Below are 19,200 nucleotides of genomic sequence, written 5' to 3'. Positions count from 1 at the left end.
TTATACGAACTGACGCTGAAAAACATCGTAATGTTCCACAATCACGACATGCACGAATCCCACTTCGGTGGACCCGCCTCCACCACCACCGCCGTCTCTGATTGGCTGGATACGACGGTGACGTCGTGACGCAGCTACGCTCTGGCGGAACAGGAAGTTGTTCCAGCTCAGGATTCTTTAAAAGAAAAAAAAAAAAACATAAAACAAAAAGAATCCTGAACAGGAACAGGAAGTTGTTCCAGCTCAGGATTCGGATGTTTTTATCGACTTGAAAAATAAAAATAAGGTGTGTGTATTCAGCCAATCAGCGGCTGAGAATACAGACCGTGGCGTCTTCATAGTAGCTTTAGTAAATTTCCGCCAGCCGCAGGGATTTCTGGGACTCATGGCGTGAGCGTGGGGTTGCCTGGCAACCAGAAGCGACTCCAGGAAGTTAAATAACCTGAGAAGGGATTTATTAATTGATAAATATGTTATAAATTAAAAAGTTCATTTTTTCATACTGTTAATTTTTTAATTTTATACTGTTTATATTAGAATTTAATTTTATACCGTTTATATTTTACTGTTTATATTTTAGTTATAGTTTAGTATTTGTCCTGTTCATGTTCATGCTGCATGTGTCTGATCGTTTAGTGTATGTCTTGTGGTATGTCCTGTAATGTCAGTGTTTCTTTTTCTCCTGGTGTTTATCCAGTATTTATTCATTATGTAATGCCTGAGCAGTGGCTATATCTATCTATCTATGTTAAGTTTTATTTATTTAAAGGTTAAAACTGTTGCTTAAAAGCTTGACGCCAAACCAGGAAGTAACTCTTCAGTTGAGTTCAGGTCACAAATGCAGCAACGCCTCATTCTTAAGTTATGACACATTAATTCATGTTTGGAAATGAACTCCTGACAGCTGTACGTGTGTGTGGTTTAATTATAAGTGTTTAACCATAATTAGGGTTTCAGTGTTTGACTCTGGGCAAAAACAAACCTGTTCCCGGTGCTGCTGCGGTTCCTCATGTCATAGTAAAATATTATTTATGTATTTAAGTGTTATAATACACTAACTATGAGGTGTCTGATACTTCACATGAAAGTGCTTTAAATTGAAACAGAAAGCACAAATGCTTTATTTCATTTAATTTACAGTGACATTCAAACTAATCATTCTAAAAGTGCCTTTGTTCACATCTTTGGTCATCCAGTTAAAGCACAGCTCGTTTGAGTTGGAGAAGCCCAAAAGTCATCATCAACATGTCACACGGCAGGTGACGTCACCTTCCTCACCGATGAACTCAGAATGTCAAACATTTGATCAATAGAAATAAAAGACAGGAGCGATCGTTTCCTTCTGACTTGAAATAAGTCGTCGTTGGTCTCTAATGCTTTTCCTTTATCTACCCACAAATGAATTAATTACAACAGAAACCCCCAGCAAGAACAAGTCTAAAATGCATTTTTAAAATTATACAAAATAAAGTCATCTTTCAATATATTTTGGGCATAAATAAGCAAATTTGACGACATTTTATGAACAAACACCATTTACAACCCTTAACTCAGCATATTTGTTGAATGACCTAAATATTTCGTTCCAGGACAAACCTAGAATATTTATTAAAATTGGGGTTCAAAGAGCAAAGTGAATGATAGGAAGGAACAGCAGTTACTCATCAATAATTTATATTCGTATAGATGTAAAAAAAAAAAAAAACATTAGAAAAGAGTTCCTTCATTTTTGAGCTGTCGTTCACGTTTTGTCCACCAGGCGGCGCTGGCCGCGCACACATCAAACCGTACCTGGGCCAACCGTCACCGACAGCACAGTGGAGTTTATTGACATAAGGCACATGGGTCAAAGGTCAAACCTACTCTTTGAGTTGTTTCTGCACCTGAAGAAGAAATTCCAAGCACACCTGAAGCTGCATTTGATCCGTTTGTTCCGGCGGCGGCTCGATCCATTTGGATGCAGCTGAATTCAAAAGTTTTCAAAGGCATCTTCGTGTCAAAGGTCACGGCTCGAGTCCTTACCATTAGATTAGATGTTCCCCGTCATGATTCGTACGAGCCGAACTCTCCAAACACGTTTGGAATAAAATCACAACCCAGAAAAAAACAGCCCAGGTATTTTGTGTGTTTGCAGGTTTAGTTGCATCCTGATTCAACAGGAAGTCAAAGAGAGTCTCTTCCTGTCTCCGGCTTCAGGTCTTCTTGGGTTTGTGCTGCTTCTTCCTCTGGTGGGCGTCGATCTCCTTCTTGAACAGCATCTTTCCCAGCTGGCCGTGCGACGCCTCGTTCATGGCTTTGGACTGCATGCACATGCGGTACTTGTCGGGGGGGAGCTCGTCGGCGCAGTGCTTCTCGTGCCACAGGTGGAACAGGCCTCGCGTCGGCGCCCGGACCACCAGCAGGTCGGTGCGCAGGTACTTCCTGTACAGGTGGACGTCTTCGCCTCCCCAGCCTTTGATGTTCAGGTCGAACCCCCCTGGAGAAGAGAGGATAGTCGCATCATTATCATCCATTATATTTATGTATTTATCTATTTATTTCTATATATCTATTTATTTATTCATCTATTTATTAAATTCATTTATATATTTGGAATATTTATTAATTAAATTTTTAAATTTATATATTTAAAACATATCTATATACAGTATTTTATAATTATATATATAACCCTATAAATAATAATCAGGAGCGATGGCAGGGCTGCGGCGTGTTGCTAGGATACCGACCCACTTTGATGAAGTCCGACTGGTACTGGCAGGTCATACCGAATCCAAAATCCCTCCAGAAGCCAAAGTCCTTCTTGATGACCTGCAGAGAGAGGAGAAATGAACGTCGTCCTGTTAGCGACACCTGTGTGACAGGTGAGCACAGGGAGGGATCTGATTGGTTACCAGCTGCTGCTCCACAGGAGGGATGTGTTCAGGACCTCCGTAGATCAGGGTGGGGTTGTACTGGCTGAACAGCACCGGGTAGAACACCTTTTTACCTGGGAAGCAGAAAGCGTGTTGCCATGACGACCTCAGCTTGAACGTCTTTGCCATCTCCCAAAAAAAGGGGCGTGTCTCACCTGGCTCCGCGTTGAGACGGCAGGTGTTGAGGAAGTCGGCGGTGAAGTGGATGTCCACGTCGCAGAAGAAGAGCAACACGTCGCTCCCCTTCCAGAACCGGGCCCCAAAGTCCAGACCCCGACCCCGGGAGAACTCCTCGTCCAGCTGCAGCAGAGTGTAGTTCCTGAAGTTAGCCTCCCTGGAGAGGAAGAGGAGGAGAGGATGAAGGAGCAGTTTCAAAGAAGGATTAAAGACAGTTGGACCACAAAAAACTAGTCCGCTTCAGGAACTACCGCTAGCTGGCGGATGGATACGACATCAGTGAGACCGGATCTCGTTCTCGTGTGTTCTCCTGACTTTTGTGTTCCTATTCATTCTTTATCATCGTTTACATAACTTATATATAATTAATTACACACAGGTGAGGTCTGCGTGTCCATTGGCTGATAAAAATGCTGTTTTTGCTATAATTTAGGGGGTTTGGGACTTTTTTTAAAGGACTGGAATGGATTAAAAATGATTTCAGTTGTTTTGAACGGTTAAATGTTGTTTGACGGATTCAAGCTGGATCTCAGGTTCTCCTGTCATCCGTCTCAGAACCTTCATTTAATCTCTTCATTTTCATTGTCAGTGGTCTCGTTCCACGATCGTTCTCTGGGGTCCAACAACGACCTCCTGCTGGAGGAACCAAACGTCGATCCAACCGACGGAACCGAGATCAGAACGACCGACAGAGTCATGAACGGAACCTCAGGCCGCGGCGTTTGAATGGGGGGGGGGGACGACGACTGCGGTTTGCGTCTTTCCTCCGTGGGATCATGCGGTATTTTCCGTCCGCAGACACCAGGATGACCTCAGCGGCCTCCTGAACGTTCACACGGCTCCACTCCGATGGCGCCGGGCCAGAAGATGAATTACGCGAGACAACAAACCCCTCCTTCATCGCCGGCCGAGGTTTTTCCGCGGATGTGGTGAGAGTAAAGAGACGCAGCTGGGGCTGATGGGAACAGCTGTGCTTCACCAGAACAATCCAACGCTGCTTGTGACTCACGCTTTTCTCACACACACACACACACACACACACACACACACACACACACACACACACACACACACATGCGTAAACAAACGCCATCTGACCTCCGTGCTGGCGTCACCCCGGGCGACGGATGCTCGTAAACCAACCAGGAGTCGTTCAAAGACCACTGAACGCAGCACGCCCATGCTAACAGCTACACTAATAGATGACTTTAATGTGGCGGGAAGCTCATCAGTCGCCGATGAAGATGACCTTCATCACAAACCTTCAAAAGGACGCCAGGAGAACGGAGAGGAAGTAAAAACAGGAAGTGCAGCTTTGATGTCTTCTTCCTGTTTGAAGGACAAACAGACAAACAGCCGATCGGGATTAAATCTGCTCTTGTTTTTCTACAGACTTAAGCCTAGCGTAGCGGAAAGACTGGAAATGTGAGAACGAGTTGTGCCCGGATCGTTCCACAGGTGGCCCCGCCCACCGGCATCATCAAGGTGTTTTTCAGGTGGTGTAGAAAACGATGCCAACGCGGCTAAAAAAAGAATCTGCCCTTCAGCGCATTGTCAGACCATTGACATCAAAGGGATATAAGCAAAGCTAGCTCAGCTATGCTAATTAAGCTACAGGAAGCTAACAAGCTAAAATTGAGAAGAGCTCAGCTCCACAAAAAAAAAAAAAAACCCCTCAACAAACGTGAAGTACTGGGGTGGGATTCAAACCCACAACCCAGGAAGCTGCTTTGAACACATGAGATATGAGATCATGACTTCATGGGGGGAGCGTTCCCTCCGTGTTCCGCCCCCCAGGCGTCGGCCGCATCCCGAAACAGAACCGTGTTTACTGTAAGCGTCTGAATCGGCGCCTCGCGGAGGCGTCATGTGACGCCTCGGCGACAGGCCCCATCCTGTTAGTTCAGCTCAGAACGAGGCGAGGTGTGTGTGTGAGTGTGTGTGTGTGTGTGTGTGTGAGTGTGAGTGTGTGTGTGTGTGTGTGAGTGTGTGTGAGTCATGCTGGTATAGAATGTGTGACATGACAGTCATATTTCTTTTAAACACATGTCTGAGATACCAGAAAAGCATTCCTGCTTTAGCGTCGGTCCAGTCGGTCCAGTCGGTCCGGACTAACCTCCTGCAGAACGCCCCGGATTTGTTCCCCATTTACTGATCTTTAGTCTAAAAGCACAATCTGTTTTAGGTGAATCGACCTCCAGCTGACCCTGATGGATTAAACGGTGCATAAGTCCTCAGGACGGACTCAACCTGAGGCGCTCCACGCTGCAGCGATGACGTCACGCCCTGATTGGTCGGTTCCACCACACCTGGAGTTAACCTAAATTAAATTATTATTGTGATCATTTGTTAAAATTAAAGCCATTCATCAAGTCAAACTTCCCCAAAATAATTCAACATGAGCTAAAAGCCTGGTAGGTTTTTAGTTCTGCTAGTTGTTGTTGTTATGTTATTTTGTTGTTATTGTTGTTGTTGTTGTTGTTTGTAGCTTCTGCTGAAAACCATCACCATTCATTTCTGAGAGGTCATCGACATCATCATCATCATCATCATCATCACCGCCACATTTTGTTCTTCTCTCTAGCGCCATCATCAGGTCAAATGAAAGCAGGCATGATGAGATGTTTTCAGTGCTACGTCGACATGCTAACATGCTAAGCATCCGTTAAAAACACGTTATCGTTACCAGAACAACCTGCAGCTCCAGAGCAACAGGTCGGACCCGTCGCTGCGTTCAGGTCCCATCCTGCAAGGCCTGATGCGGTCGGAACGCCGCCGCGGGGGTGGGGGTGGGGTGGGGGTGGGGGTGGGGGACGCTCAGGTGATCTCTCCAGGAAGGTATTCAGTGTTCTCTGAACCCATGAAGGAAACAACATTCACGTCCTGTTAGCATTCCTGACGCCGCCGCAAAGACGGAACGATTAGCAACCAGAAGCCCATCTGTTCACACACACACACGCACGCACGCACGCACGCACGCACGCACGCACGCACGCACGCACGCACGCACGCACGCACGCACGCACGCACGCACGCACGCACGCACGCACGCACGCACGCACGCACGCACGCACGCACGCACGCACGCACACACACACACACACACACACACACACATCCCTGTCGTTTCACATCTTCATCATCATCATCAACAGGTCCAGGTCTCCGGGTGTAATCTGGACCCGGACACGGACGTCAAAACCCTAAAAAAAACCCAACTCACTGCGTTGCTACGGCAACACATTTCAGTATTACTATTATTGGTGAACGTCTGGTTGCCTTTCATCCTGGAGGTGTTGAGATCGCGCCGGAACCACAAAAAAAACAACAAACGATGCTAAATTCAAAGCTTCCATTTAGTTTTGTTTTGTAACCTCCAGGTGAAAAGCATGCTGGGTAACCCCCCCCCCCAATCGGTCCAAAGGTGTCAAAACGTGTTCACCTCCTTGGATTTAATCCTCTCATCTTTAACGGTTTCTCTGATTCCAGGCGTGGGAACGGAAGGGCGTTACCATGGCAACCCCCCCTCATCGTCTGCGGCTTGGATCCACAGGCGATCCGATCTCAAGGGTCCTCATGTGAGGGGGGCGGTGCCAAATGTGGAGCAGAGAGGTGTGTGTGAGTGTGTGTGTGTGTGTGTGTGTGTGTGTGTGTGTGTGTGTGTGTGTGTGTGTGTGTGTGTGTGGGCGCTCCACCTCACCTGGATGTGTTCTCCAGGGTCCCGCGGACCTCGTCCAGCTGCTCCTTCCCAAAATACACCACGGTCAGATGGACCCGCCCATCCTGACGCACGCAGACGTCCCTGTAGGAATTAATACACACACACACACACACACACACACACACACACACACACACACACACACAGAGGGCGGGGCGTTACGGACCACACATGTGACACATGGGAGAACGCCGGCGTCCCGCTTCCAGATTTGATCAGGAGGTTTTCTGGAGGAGAGTCCTACGTTACTTCATCACCGCGTGGCGACGTTTAGAACCGACGGGGAACTGATCGATAATCAATAACTGGAAACGAGCAGCACCGTGATTGATGGTGGGAATAATCATCATCATCATCATCATCATCATCATCTCCAGCCTCTGAAGCAGAGAGAAGAACGCCAGGCGATCGATGGAGACGTGTCAAATACAACACGTACACGCTGAACACACACACACACACACACACACACACACACACACACACACACACACACACACACACACACACACACACACACACACACACACACACGGACGAAGGGAAAGTGTTTGCTCAGCGGTTCTTCGGGCCTTTTTGAGTAAGTCTGCTCCTTTGCTCGTCGCCAGGCTTTCTATCACCTACTGCTGGGGGGTGGGGGTGGGGGTGGGGGTGGGGGGGCGGTCATGTCCTACCAGACAGGATTTACTGTGTGAAAACAGCTGTAATCAGCAGCAGCTCCACAGAGACGTCAGAGAGGACGTTTCCTGTGACGGGGTCACAGCCCGGAGCCGAAGGCCGATCACAACCATCGATAACTCAAACAAGGTAGTCAGAGACTACAACATCCTGTGACCCCCCTGAATTCAACATTTGACCCTGACCTACACATTTTTGTGTCTCTGGCTTCCTGAAAATGTTGCTTTTTGTTTTGTGATTATATCTCATCAGGTTTCAGAGATGTGTGCCTAAAAAGGTATAAAAGTGAAAATGTAACCTTGACCTAGTTTTTCAAGGTCAAGGTTGTGATCTAATTTTCATCCCCTTGACTCCCTGAATATAACGCCTTTTGTTTCGTCTTTCTATCTTATCCGGTTCCTGAGATATGTGCAAAAAAGTGTAGAAAAGTTGAAATTTGACCTTGACCTAGTTTTCTCAAGGTCATCATCTCATCTTCATCCCTCTGCTGCCTGAGGTACGTGCTTTTTGTTTCATCTTTCTATCTGAACGGTTGTGACGATATTTGGGGGGGGGTCCAGTCCCACCTGAAGTTGAGCATGAACTGCTTGAACTTGTCCGAGCGCCCCGACAGCGCCACCACCACGTTGATGAGGACGGCGCCGGCGTCCAGCCGCTCGCTCTTCACCTCCATCAGCGGCCCGAAGGGGCGGAACAGAACCAGGCGCCGGAACTCGTGGGCGGAGTCTCCGACGAAGATCAGGTCGTACAGCGTCCCCTTGTCCTTCTCTGTTCGGGTGATGCCTGGGTGGGGGCGGGGCAGCATCATTTAATAACAGAATAAACAGCAGCAGTTTAGCTTAGCTTAGCTTACTTAGCATGGAAACAGCTCAGATAGCAGCTAGGAATGAATGAAATAAATGGAAGCTAAAGCTGAAGCTAAAGCTGAAGCTAAAGCTGAAGCTCACTTCACTGAAACTTGGTTCTGTGGTTTAATCTGCATAAATGAGTTACAGGTAGATGTTTACATATTTCTCCAACCTGAACCAATCAGGACGGTCGTTTCACTCCTAGCCTGTTGTGCTAACGCTAACCTCCACACCCAGCAGTCGTTTCATCTCCACCCCAAAACTTAAGATTTAAGATTTAGTGGCACTAAATAACGAGTTACTGTAGATTGAATTTATAATCCATCAAACTGAACCGCGTGAGCGTTGCAGACGGTCCCTGAACGTATCATCTGAATTCAGACGGCCCCTGAAAGCACCCTTCACACCCCGGGTTCTGTCTTCTCCTGCAGGCTGCAGCTCCTGTTTAGGAGTCAACAATCATATCTTAAACCATCTCCTCTTCAAAGATCAGATAAAAATAACAATTTAAAAATGGAACTCTTTTTTTTTTTTTTTTGCACAAACATGATTATTTGACGCCGTTTGTTTCCTACATGCCTTTTCCTCTAGTGAATTAGAGCACCAGTGAGGATGAAGGAGGTGTTATCCATACAACCTGCAGCTGCTGCACACACAGTGTACAACACAAGAGAACACACACACTGGATTATTCTGGTCATACGGTCATTTTCTCGTCCTCTGACAGAACCGGATTATTTCTGTGATTATTTTCTGAGAGGGTCTAGAGAAGGAACCACAGATAGATGGCGCTGTTCTGTCTGGACAGGAAATGAAAAAGGGGAATAAAGAATGAGGAACAAGTGAAAAGCACGTTGGGGTAAAAAAAATAAACCTGCAGGCGAAGCTTTACAGCCTGATTGCGGCTCCAAATGAAGCTCTTCCTGTTGGCTTGTCCACCCCCCCACCCCCTTGAGGCGCTCGATAAGCCTTCATTTACTAAATACACTCAGCAATTTGGATTAAACCTCTTCATTTCCTGTTGCGATCCTTTCCTGTTCGCCGGTTGCTGGGTTGACTTTGTGTAGCCGAGCTGTTTGTGGTTCGTCTGCTGGAGCAACACTGAACTTTATTCATGTATTTTAATAATATTTGGTTAATATGAATCTATTTAAAGCTTTTGAACAATTAAATTAAAAAACGTCTTCAGCTGCTTCTTCCTCATTGTGGGTCACGGGGGTTGCTACGAGCTAATAATATGATAGTATATGTTTTATAAAGATTTATTGTACAGTAACATGATATTATATGTTTTAAACAGTTTGACTTTATGATTGTGGGCTGGTCCCAAGTCCGGGTGAATGCAGTAAACGGTTTTGGCACGGAGGGTATCCAGCATAAAAAACTTTGCCAAACAAATATGAGCTTTTATCTAAAATGGAAAAAGGATTTCCTGCCGTGATGACCTCTAACGGGACCAGCAGACCATGGAAACTTGATTTTTTAAAAACTTTTTGTGTATTTTATTTATTTTTTTAAAGCTGACGTAACTCCGAACATCGTCAGCCGAGGTCGACCTGAGGTCTGAACTTCCTTCAACAAACCCAATCATCCCTGAACAAAGCGTTTGGAAGCATCATAAAAGTGGTCAACACGCTACCGCGACACCAGGAAGTCGTGTTTACACGCAGCTAATTTGGTTTCCCAGTGTCGTCATGGTGACAGATTTTTATCTTATCTTTGAGGTGGATGCTTCAGTAAACTTGATCTGGGTCTAAGGAGGTCTCTGACAGGTCGGTCAGGTTCTGCGACAGTCCCTCCCCGTGCCACCCGTACGGGTCACGACGGCGGTGTCGGGTCACACGTAAACATTCCGTCACGCGCCCTCACCTTCGATGAAATCCGACGGCGAGAACACTTTGCTGGTGGCGGCGCTCCGGCCGCCGTCCCGGGATGCAGGCGCGTTGAGGTGACGCAGGGCCACCTCCAGCACCTCCCCCAGCTCCCCCTTCTTGTCCCTCCTCAGGGGCTTCTCCACGGGGTGGCGGGTCAGACCCGTCTCCAGCTGGTACACCTTGGTCTGGGTGAAGCTCTGGAACGGGATCACCGTGTACTCGTTGGTCAGCCGCGATCCCACGTTCACCTCCGCCCTCGACAGCTGGCTCTCCAGGAAGTTCTGGAGGTCCTCCTGCTGACTATTGGGTCCCCCGCCCAGGGGTCCAGGCTCCAACGGGGGCCCGGTTCCTCTCTTGAGGCTCTCCTGGACCCCCTTCAGCTGCTGGCTGCGCTCCTGCAGGTCCTCCTTCAGCTGGGCGATCTCCTTCTTCAGCTGGGAGATGTAGAGCTGGTGCTGCTCCTCGCGCTCCTGGAGGAGCATCTGGTAGGACTGACCCCCAGGAGGCCCCCCGCTCTGAGGGGCCCCTCCGGTCCCGGCGGCTCCGGCCGCCTTAACCGGGCTCAGGCCCCCCATGCTGGGCATGAAGTGACTCAGCGGGTGGTCGTCGGAGCGCGGCGGGTTGCAGGTCATCAGGTAGAGGAGCGACAGGGAGGAGCAGAGGAGCACCAGCAGACCCCCGACCCGGGACACCCAGAAGAGGAGCCCCCGTCTCAACATGGCAGACCCCCAGAGCGCACACACACACCACGATCACACAAGCTGCTTGCTGAGCCCACGACCGTAAGAGTCCATCTGTGGTTCTGTTCCATCACCCGGGGGGGGGGGCGAGGTGGCCCGCTTATCAGGATGAGGTCATCGGGAACGAGTTAGGTCATGGCTCCTCCCCCTCCGCCGGAGATACCGGTTCTGCTGTCGGCTAAGGGAACATGTGAGCCTCAAACGCTTGGAGAACGCGGTCTGGTCGCCCAGTTAGCTCCGGGTCAGCTGGAGGACATCGCTATCGGGGGACGTCACCCATCGCTCGTCTGTTCCCATCAGCTCCGCCCCTCTGAGTCACTCCATGAGGTCCTCGCGATGTAGGGGTCGATGTAGGGCTCAATGTAGGGCGATTTAGGATGATGCCGGAGTCAATATAGGGTGATGTAGGGCGATGCAGGGCGTTGTAGGGAGATTCAGGGGTCAAAGTAGGGCGATAGGTTTGTTGACCTTCTCGTTGATCTCCTGACAGGAAACAGAAACAGAGTTTTGTGTTCATGTCACCTGGTCAATCAGCTCCAGGAGACGTCAGTTGAACGAACTGGTCTCCAGACTAAACTAGATCACCATTCCCAGCTCTGTACTGAACTTTATTAATGAATATATTTTAATAATATTTGGTTAATATGAATCTTTTTGAAGCTGACGATTAAATTATATTTTTCATATAGTCCAGAAAAAAACGTCTCCATCTGGTCTTCATCAAACTCTTCTCCTCATTGTGGGTCACGGGGGTTGTTACGGGCTAATAATATGATGTTAAATATTTTATTCTGGTTTATTGTACAGTAACATGATATCATGTGTTTTTAACGGTTTAATAGTGATTTTCTGACGCTAATATTTAAGGCAGACAAATGTAAAGTTGAGGAAAACAAACATCAACTTTTATTTTTGAAAACTAACCCAGACCAACTTAAGTCAAGGTAAACTCGTACTGAAACAGGTTGGGCGGGCCGCGTGACAAAGCCTAATGGGCCACATGTGGCCCAGGGGCCGTAGTTTGCCCGTATACGTTTTAGATGAGGAGTCACAGGACTTTAACGATCATAACTTGGTCGTGAACAAACGGAGACGCGATGACACGCCGGCAGACGCCATGACTCCACCTGCGCCGTCACGTTCTCTTAAAAATCATAAACGGTATCGTCTCATAAATACTTTGGGCTGTAAACGGGGATGCGGATCCAGACGCCGGCTTCGGGCGGCGTTCCCGAGGACCCACAGAGACGTTACAGTCCCATCCATCCCAAAACCTCGTGCGGCTGATCTGGATGGCTTTTCAGGAATTCCATCCCGAACAGAAAACGACTGTGTGCTGGAGTCGGTCGGTGGAGGTCGGGGGAGCGTTCCCATTCGGAGGCAGGAATAACTCCTTGAAAGCAGCTTTTTGTGTTGAATGTGGGAAAAAAAAGTGCTCTTTAAACGGCCGGTTTAATTTGGTTATTGCAAACATGTGTTAATTAGTCCGTCCAGCCAATAAACCCGAACGCACAATGAGAAGAACTCTGGTGGGTCCATATCTGGACGTGTTCCTGTGTGTCGGTCGCCGTTCCTCTCCGCTCCACACACAATCAGCTCTTTGACGGGTCCGGCTGAAGCCCGGCCTTATGAAAGGATTATTATATGCTGGGAGTGAATACTGGACTGTGCTCCGAATCAGGAGAGACGGGGCGTCCATCCAGCAGCACCTCCGCCGGAGCGTTTGAGGAGAAGGAGACGAGTAGCTCTGGAGGAGGCCTGGTCAGGAAAGTCCTCATCCAGCCAGTCCGGTTCTACCGACGGCTCGGCTCCCGTTCTGCGTCCGTCCCATCACCGCCGTGGAAACTTTAAGGAATGACCTCACTGCTCCAGATGACTGCTCTTGGTTTCATAACTTCCTGTTTAAAAACCTATTTTACTGCCAGAGAACGTAATCCAGCTACCAGGAGCTGACTGGTGTTCGTCTGAGCTTCAGCTGGAGAGAACAGCGCTGAAATGTGGAAAAGGTTTATGGGCTTCGACCAGAACTCCTCTGAAAGTAGGACTCACTGTTTGACACGTCAGCATTTACAACATGGAGGACGCCAACGTCATCCACGAGGATCGAGAGCAAAATCAGAAATATGAGCTCGTATATATCGTAAATACGGATCTCGTTCTTTACCACGTGTTTGTGGATGGATACATCAGTGAGCCCGTATCTCGTTCTTTACCAGGTGTTGGTGGATGGATACATCAGTGAGACCGTATCTCGTTCTTTACCAGGTGTTGGTGGATGGATACGACATCAGTGAGACTGAATCTCGTTCTTTACCGCGTGTTGGCGGATGGATAAATCAGTGAGACTGTATCTCGTTCTTTGCCGCATGTTGGCGAATGGATACGACATCAGTGAGACTGGATCTCGTTCTTTACCACGTGTTGGCGGATGGACACATCAGTGAGACCGGATCTTGTTCTTTACCACGTGTTGGCGGCTGGATACGACATCAGTGAGACTGGATCTTGTTCTTTACCACGTGTTTGCGGATGGATACGACATCAGTGAGACCGGATCTCGTTCTTTACCACATGTTGGTGGATGGATACGACATCAGTGAGACCGGATCTCGTTCTTTACCACGTGTTGGCGGATGGATACGACATCAGTGAGACCAGATCTCGTTCTTTACCACGTGTTGGCGGATGGATACATCAATGAGACCGGATCTCGTTCTTTACCACGTGTTGGCGGATGGATACATCAGTGAGACCGGATCTCGTTCTTTACCACGTGTTGGCGGATGGATACGACATCAGTGAGACCGCGTTGCCACGCCTGTTTATGGAAGTTGATTCCTCCACGAGAAAACTGGAAAATCCGTTTTCCTTCCTTGTCACATATTTCTTCCTCTCTGCTAGAAATAGAGGCGGACGCGTGGACGAGAGCGGGAGACGGAATAATTCATCAGGCCGTCACACGGAAGAGACGGACCGGTTTGGGTTTCCTAAACGGGACGCTGCAGCATCTGGTCCAGCCTCGCAAATCACTTCCTCCCTCCTGCTGCTGCTTCCTGCCCACGAGGTGTTGTGTGTGTGTGTGTGTGTGTGTGTGTGTGTGTGTGTGTGCGTGTGTTTTGGCTGCATTTGTTCCATTTGCAGCAAAAATATTGTCCTTTTGACAACGACTGGAAAGCGCCGCGTTTATCTGACTGAAAATAAGGGAGGAGGAGGAGCGGGAGCTGCAGCGGTATGCAGAGCGTTTGCTCACACACGGATCGTTCAAGGCCGGCCCGCTGGATTCTGTCCTGTTCTGTGTAGAACGTGGAGTGTGTGTGTGTGTGTGTGTGTGTGTGTGTGTGTGTGGTGGTTATAAAAAAACAACAAGGCAATCAGAGACTGCAACATCCCGCGACACACCTCAACTCAACATTTTATCCTGACCTACTTCCATAATGGTCGCAGCAATGAATTCTATATTGTACAGTCCAGTATGACCTTGACCTAGTTTTTCAAAGGTGAAGGTCATCATCACATTTTTGTGCCTCTGGCTTCCTGAATATGTTGCTTTTTAGGGTTCAGAGATGTGCACCTAAAAAGGTATAAAAGTGAAAATGTGACCTTGACCTAGTTTTTCAAGGTCAAGGTTGTGATCTCATTTGCCTCTCTGAATATAACGTCTGTTGTTCCGTCTTTCTATCTTATACAGTTCCTGAGATACGTGCGAAAAAAATGTAAAAAAGTTGAACTTTGACCTTAACCTAGTTTTCTCAAGGTCAAGGTCATCCTCTCCTTTTTATCCCTTTTGCTGGGTAACGTGCGAACACACGAACGCTGACAATTACAAACGGCACTGTGGGACGTCAGAACACCGAGGCAACGCCCCCCGTTGTTCTTTGTGATGGTTAATGACCACAAAGGAATTTCACAAAGCATCTACCTGGACGAGCTCACCTGATCACATGATCACCTGATCACCTACTGATGAGTCAGCGCCATGCTTTATGAACCACTGGTTCATAAAGCATCTATAAAACTAATTGATTGTTTGAGCCACAAAAGCTCAAACAATCTGGCACGCACATAAAAATCTTCTACAAGGAGACCTGCCCTGCCCTTTTGCCCCGCCCTTTTACCCCACACTTTTGCCCTGCCCCTTGGCCCAAGGGGCGGAGCAGTTTCTAGACTGATGAACATGACCTCTGTCCTGCTTTTACCACAGAGGTCTGACAAACCCGTCTGCCGGACGGGTTCTGGGTGAGCCACGCCCTAACGACCCCGCCCGGTGTCGGGGGCAGAGGAAAAGGCGGGGTCAGGAGGGGTCGCGGGGGTGTGATCTAAAGGTCAGGTGGTGACGGTCGCACCAGCGGAGCAGAAATCCCACCGAGGCAACAATCTGCTACCCGTCTGAGGCTCTTGGGACGTGACCCCGATACCCCAATACCCCAATACCCCCACCCTCCAACCCCAAAACCCCACCCCTCACCCCCCCTCTGCTGGTGTCAGGTTTTCAGGGATAAACACATTGATGAACAGCAGATCAATCAGCTCCCATCGCCACACACGACTCCATACCAGAACCGCACAGGCTCCGCCTCCACCTCCCCCACCTCCCCCACCCCCTCGCCTCCGGCGGGCCGTCCGTCGTCACGGGTCACGGATGTTAGCGTGTTTGGTGTAACATGTCAAGGCTTCTTCTACTACAGCTCTGTCTGAACCTGCCCCCCAGAGACCGGCTGCTGACGCGAGGAATGTCAACGGGAGGAGGAGGAGGAGGAGGAGGAGGATGAAGAGGAGGAGGAGGAGGAGGAAGAGGAGGAGGAGGATGAAGAGGATGAAGAGGAGGAGGAGGAGGAGGAATAGAGGAAGGAGAGGTCCAGAAGATGGAGGGATCAGCAGATCTCCTCCCAGAGACGACTGGAGGATCTCCGTTCAGACAGGAGGTGTGAGGAGGAGACGAAGGAGGAGAGGAAGAGGAGGAGAGAGGGGCTCCTTTGATGTCTCGGGCCCTCAGGTGATTCTCCCTCCCATTCATTAGGGGCCCGTTTCTCCAGAACCTTCCTGTCGACAGGCCATCTGGAGGGGCCTCCTCCTCCTCCTCCTCCTCCTCCTCCTCCTCCTCCCCCCCCCCCCCCCCCCGTAGGCGAGGTCCTATCAGATGAAACTCTAACGGGACCCCCGGGGACAACGGGCCGAAGCGGAGGCAGGAAAAACGAAGCCAGGGTGACTCAGACGGTTTTGTGGTGTGTTTATTATGGGATGTGTAATTGTGACTGTTTAAAACCTGCCCAGCAGGGGCTCGTCTGATTGGTCGACACCAGGTGGATTTACTCACCGGTGGTGACGTCACGACTCCGTTTCAGACCGGACTCGTCGTCTCGTCTCCAGCCGCTCCGCTACGGTCCAGAGGCGGGGTACACCCCGGATGACGCGCCAGCACATCGCAGGGCCGATGTGGAAATATGAATTCGGGTTTATGTAAATGAGGGAGGCGGGGTTCTGAAAGAGGTTCTGGTGTTTTCGGTCGTCACGTGTGGCGTGCGTCCAGAGACACGTGAGTACGACTCGTGTCCCGACCCGACAGCGGGCGACCAGCATCGATTTTTAGGACGCAGATTAAAAACCAAACGGGATTGATCTCCCATCAGCCGATACCACGACAGCAACCGCTGCAAGGCGACCAATCAATGACCCACAACCACGTGGGCGGCGCCCTCAGCACCCCAATCCGGAACTGGGTCAGAACCGGAATTAAAGCAGCTCTGGGACGTGGCCCGGGTCCCTGTTTGGGGGACATTTCACGCAAATCCACCCTGACAAACGAACCGAACTGATCACGTGACCTCCTGCACCCCCCACACACACACACACACACACGCACACACCTGTGGTTCCTTCCGTTGCACAAGCGGAAGGAACCACAGGTGTGTGCGTTTATTTCGAGTCTGAGGTACACACACACACACACACACACACACACACACACACACACACACACTGTGACCCAACCCCTCCCACCGGGTCACCGAATGTAATGGGTCCGTTTTTGTTTGAAGAAGCCGAACACATGACATAATAATAATAATAATAATAATAATAATAATAACAATAATAATAATAAAATCACAAATTTCCCCTCTGTGTGACAATAAAGTATTATCTTATTTTATCTTATATTAATAATAATAATAATAATTATAATAACGTCTTCACATAGAAAACGAATAAAAATAATTTAACAATAAAATAATTAATTTAACAATAAAATAATTAATTTAACAATAAAATAATTAATTTAACAAGACGGTTCTTAAAGTTCGGGGCCGTTAAAATTCAGAACGGGTCACTAAAAGTCTCTGATATCGTTTTATGAACACAAACTTCAGGTGTGATGACTGATGTCGCGACATAACGCGACATACCTGGAATCGACCGGCGGAACTCACCGCTCGTCCTCGTTCCGGTAAGTCCAGAGTCCCGGTTCGGTCGTCCGGTCCCGGTGCTGCAGCCTTCCGTCGGTCCGCCGCCGAGCACTTACGGAGAGCCGGAGCGGGTGTGAGCGTTTGTACCGAGGAGAACCGGCAAAGAGCCGGAAGAAGAGGGGGTCCCTTCAAAATAAAAGCACCCGGCGCTGAACAGCTAAACAGTGGTGGATAAATCCGATTGATTGATGCTGTTCAATAACACAAATAATGTGATTAACTGTAATGAGTCGATTAACGTCCTGTCACGTGATCAGTGAGCTTTACGGGATTTTATTACACAAATAAAAGAAAGAAAGGGAGGAGGATGGTCCCAGGTGTTTCATGTTTCACTGATTTCTATCTTTCTTTTTCTTTCTTCCTTTTTTTCGCGTCAGTATTCCAAAATTCTGTATAAAACAAGACTTTGCGAGACTTTTAGTGACCGGTTTAACTTGTTAAATTAATTATTTTATCATTAAACTAATTGTTTAATTACTTTATTCATTTTGATGTTGTTTTCTTTTGCGTGTAAGACAGTTTTACTTGCAGTAACTTTCTGTTCTCAGCTGTAAAAAGCACAGGAGGATGTGTCACAAGCGTTGTGTAATGTGGCGTTTCCCAAATATGAGTTTGGAACTCAGATGTTTTTGAGATTTTCTACCAAAAAAACAAAAACAAAACCCTCCCTTCTTCTGTAAACAAACCTCTAGAGTCCAACAGAATCTAAGGGCTTAAAAAAACCCATTTGAAAGCAAAATGAAGTTGTGTCAAACATCTCATCGACTTCCAGCTGAAGAATCCTTTTCTTACCTGAGGTGAAATCTTACAATTCCTGCCCAGCAGCCATCCTGTTCAGCTGCTTTACATTCAGTTTGACAGCTTTAACTGGACCTCATGAAGTAATTCTTTCACGGAACGGATCTGGTTTCTGTCCTCACCAGCTCTGTTGTGACATTTCTTTTAACTGACGTCGGTTTTATTTTGAAGGTCCAGAGCGGAAGTGGTCTCCGCTGACAGGCGGGACTTGACGTTGGCGCACTGGTCCGGGGTCTGCCCCGCTCCGGGCAGCTCCCCTCCCTCCCTCACATAAAGACGGCCTTGTTGGTTGATGGAAGACGCAGGAAACACTGGAGCCTTTCAGCCGGGGGCCAAACAGGAGCCCCAATGGCTCCATTCACGGGAGGGGGGAAGCATCCTGAGGAGCTCTCCTCAGACCCGGTTCCGAATCAGGCTCAGATCCGACAGACCCGGCGACGCCTGTGACCTCAGATCTGAATATTCTGTATAAAATACGGAAATTTACTTCATAGTTTCATGTTGTAAACTCACAAAATAAAAGAACTGCACCTTTATTTGCAGTAATTTAATTCTAAAACACGTGACTATACTCTAAAATATAAAGTACTTTTCCGGACAATTTACACAAACATGTAAATAATGGCCGAAGTGAAAATATGATGTAAACAAGTTATAATAAAAGTTCTGACGTCAAACTTCCACGTGAGGAAACGCGCAAAAATATCAGAAGTAAAAAAATAAATGTATCATAGAAGCTGCAACAATTTATTGGTTTATAGATCACAAACTGATCAGCACCAGTTCGGATAATCGATCCGGTTGGGTTGAAGGCTCCAGTCTTCATTTATGTCTCGGCACTGCCCTCACGCGGCCGACACTGGAACTACAACACAACAATGCACCAGAAGATTCAACCTAAATTCTGTTTGTGTGACGTCACAACGTCTCATGACGTCTTCTCCTTTTCTCACCTCCGTCCTGCTTCTGTTCAGCATCTTTAAGCAGA

The 19,200-nt window shown here is 48.2% G+C and overlaps 1 protein-coding gene across 3 annotated transcripts; it reads right to left on the bottom strand.

Moving 5' to 3' along the window:
• Positions 1-287: 287 nt before the first annotated feature.
• csgalnact1a (chondroitin sulfate N-acetylgalactosaminyltransferase 1a) lies at positions 288-18,387 on the bottom strand. 3 transcript variants are annotated; one of them, XM_068334578.1, is made up of 8 exons: positions 17,379-17,728; positions 10,209-11,436; positions 8,058-8,274; positions 6,793-6,894; positions 3,071-3,249; positions 2,895-2,989; positions 2,730-2,811; positions 288-2,476 (listed from the first exon to the last, which is right to left on the bottom strand). In XM_068334578.1, the coding sequence occupies exons 2-8, from the start codon at positions 10,930-10,932 to the stop codon at positions 2,193-2,195; spliced, it is 1,683 nt and encodes a 560-aa protein (XP_068190679.1). In that variant the 5' UTR covers positions 10,933-11,436; positions 17,379-17,728; the 3' UTR covers positions 288-2,192. The 3 variants fall into 3 exon arrangements, with proteins under 3 accessions (XP_068190679.1, XP_068190678.1, XP_068190677.1); XM_068334577.1 differs by lacking the exon at positions 17,379-17,728 and adding an exon at positions 18,207-18,387 and having other exon boundaries at positions 2,895-3,249; XM_068334576.1 differs by having other exon boundaries at positions 2,895-3,249; positions 17,379-17,730.
• Between the last annotated feature and the right edge of the window lie 813 nt (positions 18,388-19,200).

Source organism: Antennarius striatus, chromosome 15 (assembly GCF_040054535.1).
Source record: "Antennarius striatus isolate MH-2024 chromosome 15, ASM4005453v1, whole genome shotgun sequence".
NCBI classification, from domain to species: Eukaryota; Metazoa; Chordata; class Actinopteri; order Lophiiformes; family Antennariidae; genus Antennarius; species Antennarius striatus.
The sequence above is the reverse complement of the archived record's forward strand: the minus strand, read 5'-3'. Positions and strand labels throughout refer to the sequence as shown.

What these genes read in the sequence shown, in the direction of transcription:
- csgalnact1a (XM_068334577.1), bottom strand. Translation starts at nt 10,932, where the DNA reads ATGTTGAGACGGGGGCTCCTCTTCTGGGTGTCCCGGGTCGGGGGTCTG. An exon ending in ACCCTGGAGAACACATCCAG is followed by an intron (nt 3,250 to 6,792) that starts GTGAGGTGGAGC and finishes CTTCCTCTCCAG; the next exon opens with GGAGGCTAACTTCAGGAACT. An exon ending in GTCGGACTTCATCAAAGTGG is followed by an intron (nt 2,477 to 2,729) that starts GTCGGTATCCTA and finishes TCTCTTCTCCAG; the next exon opens with GGGGGTTCGACCTGAACATC.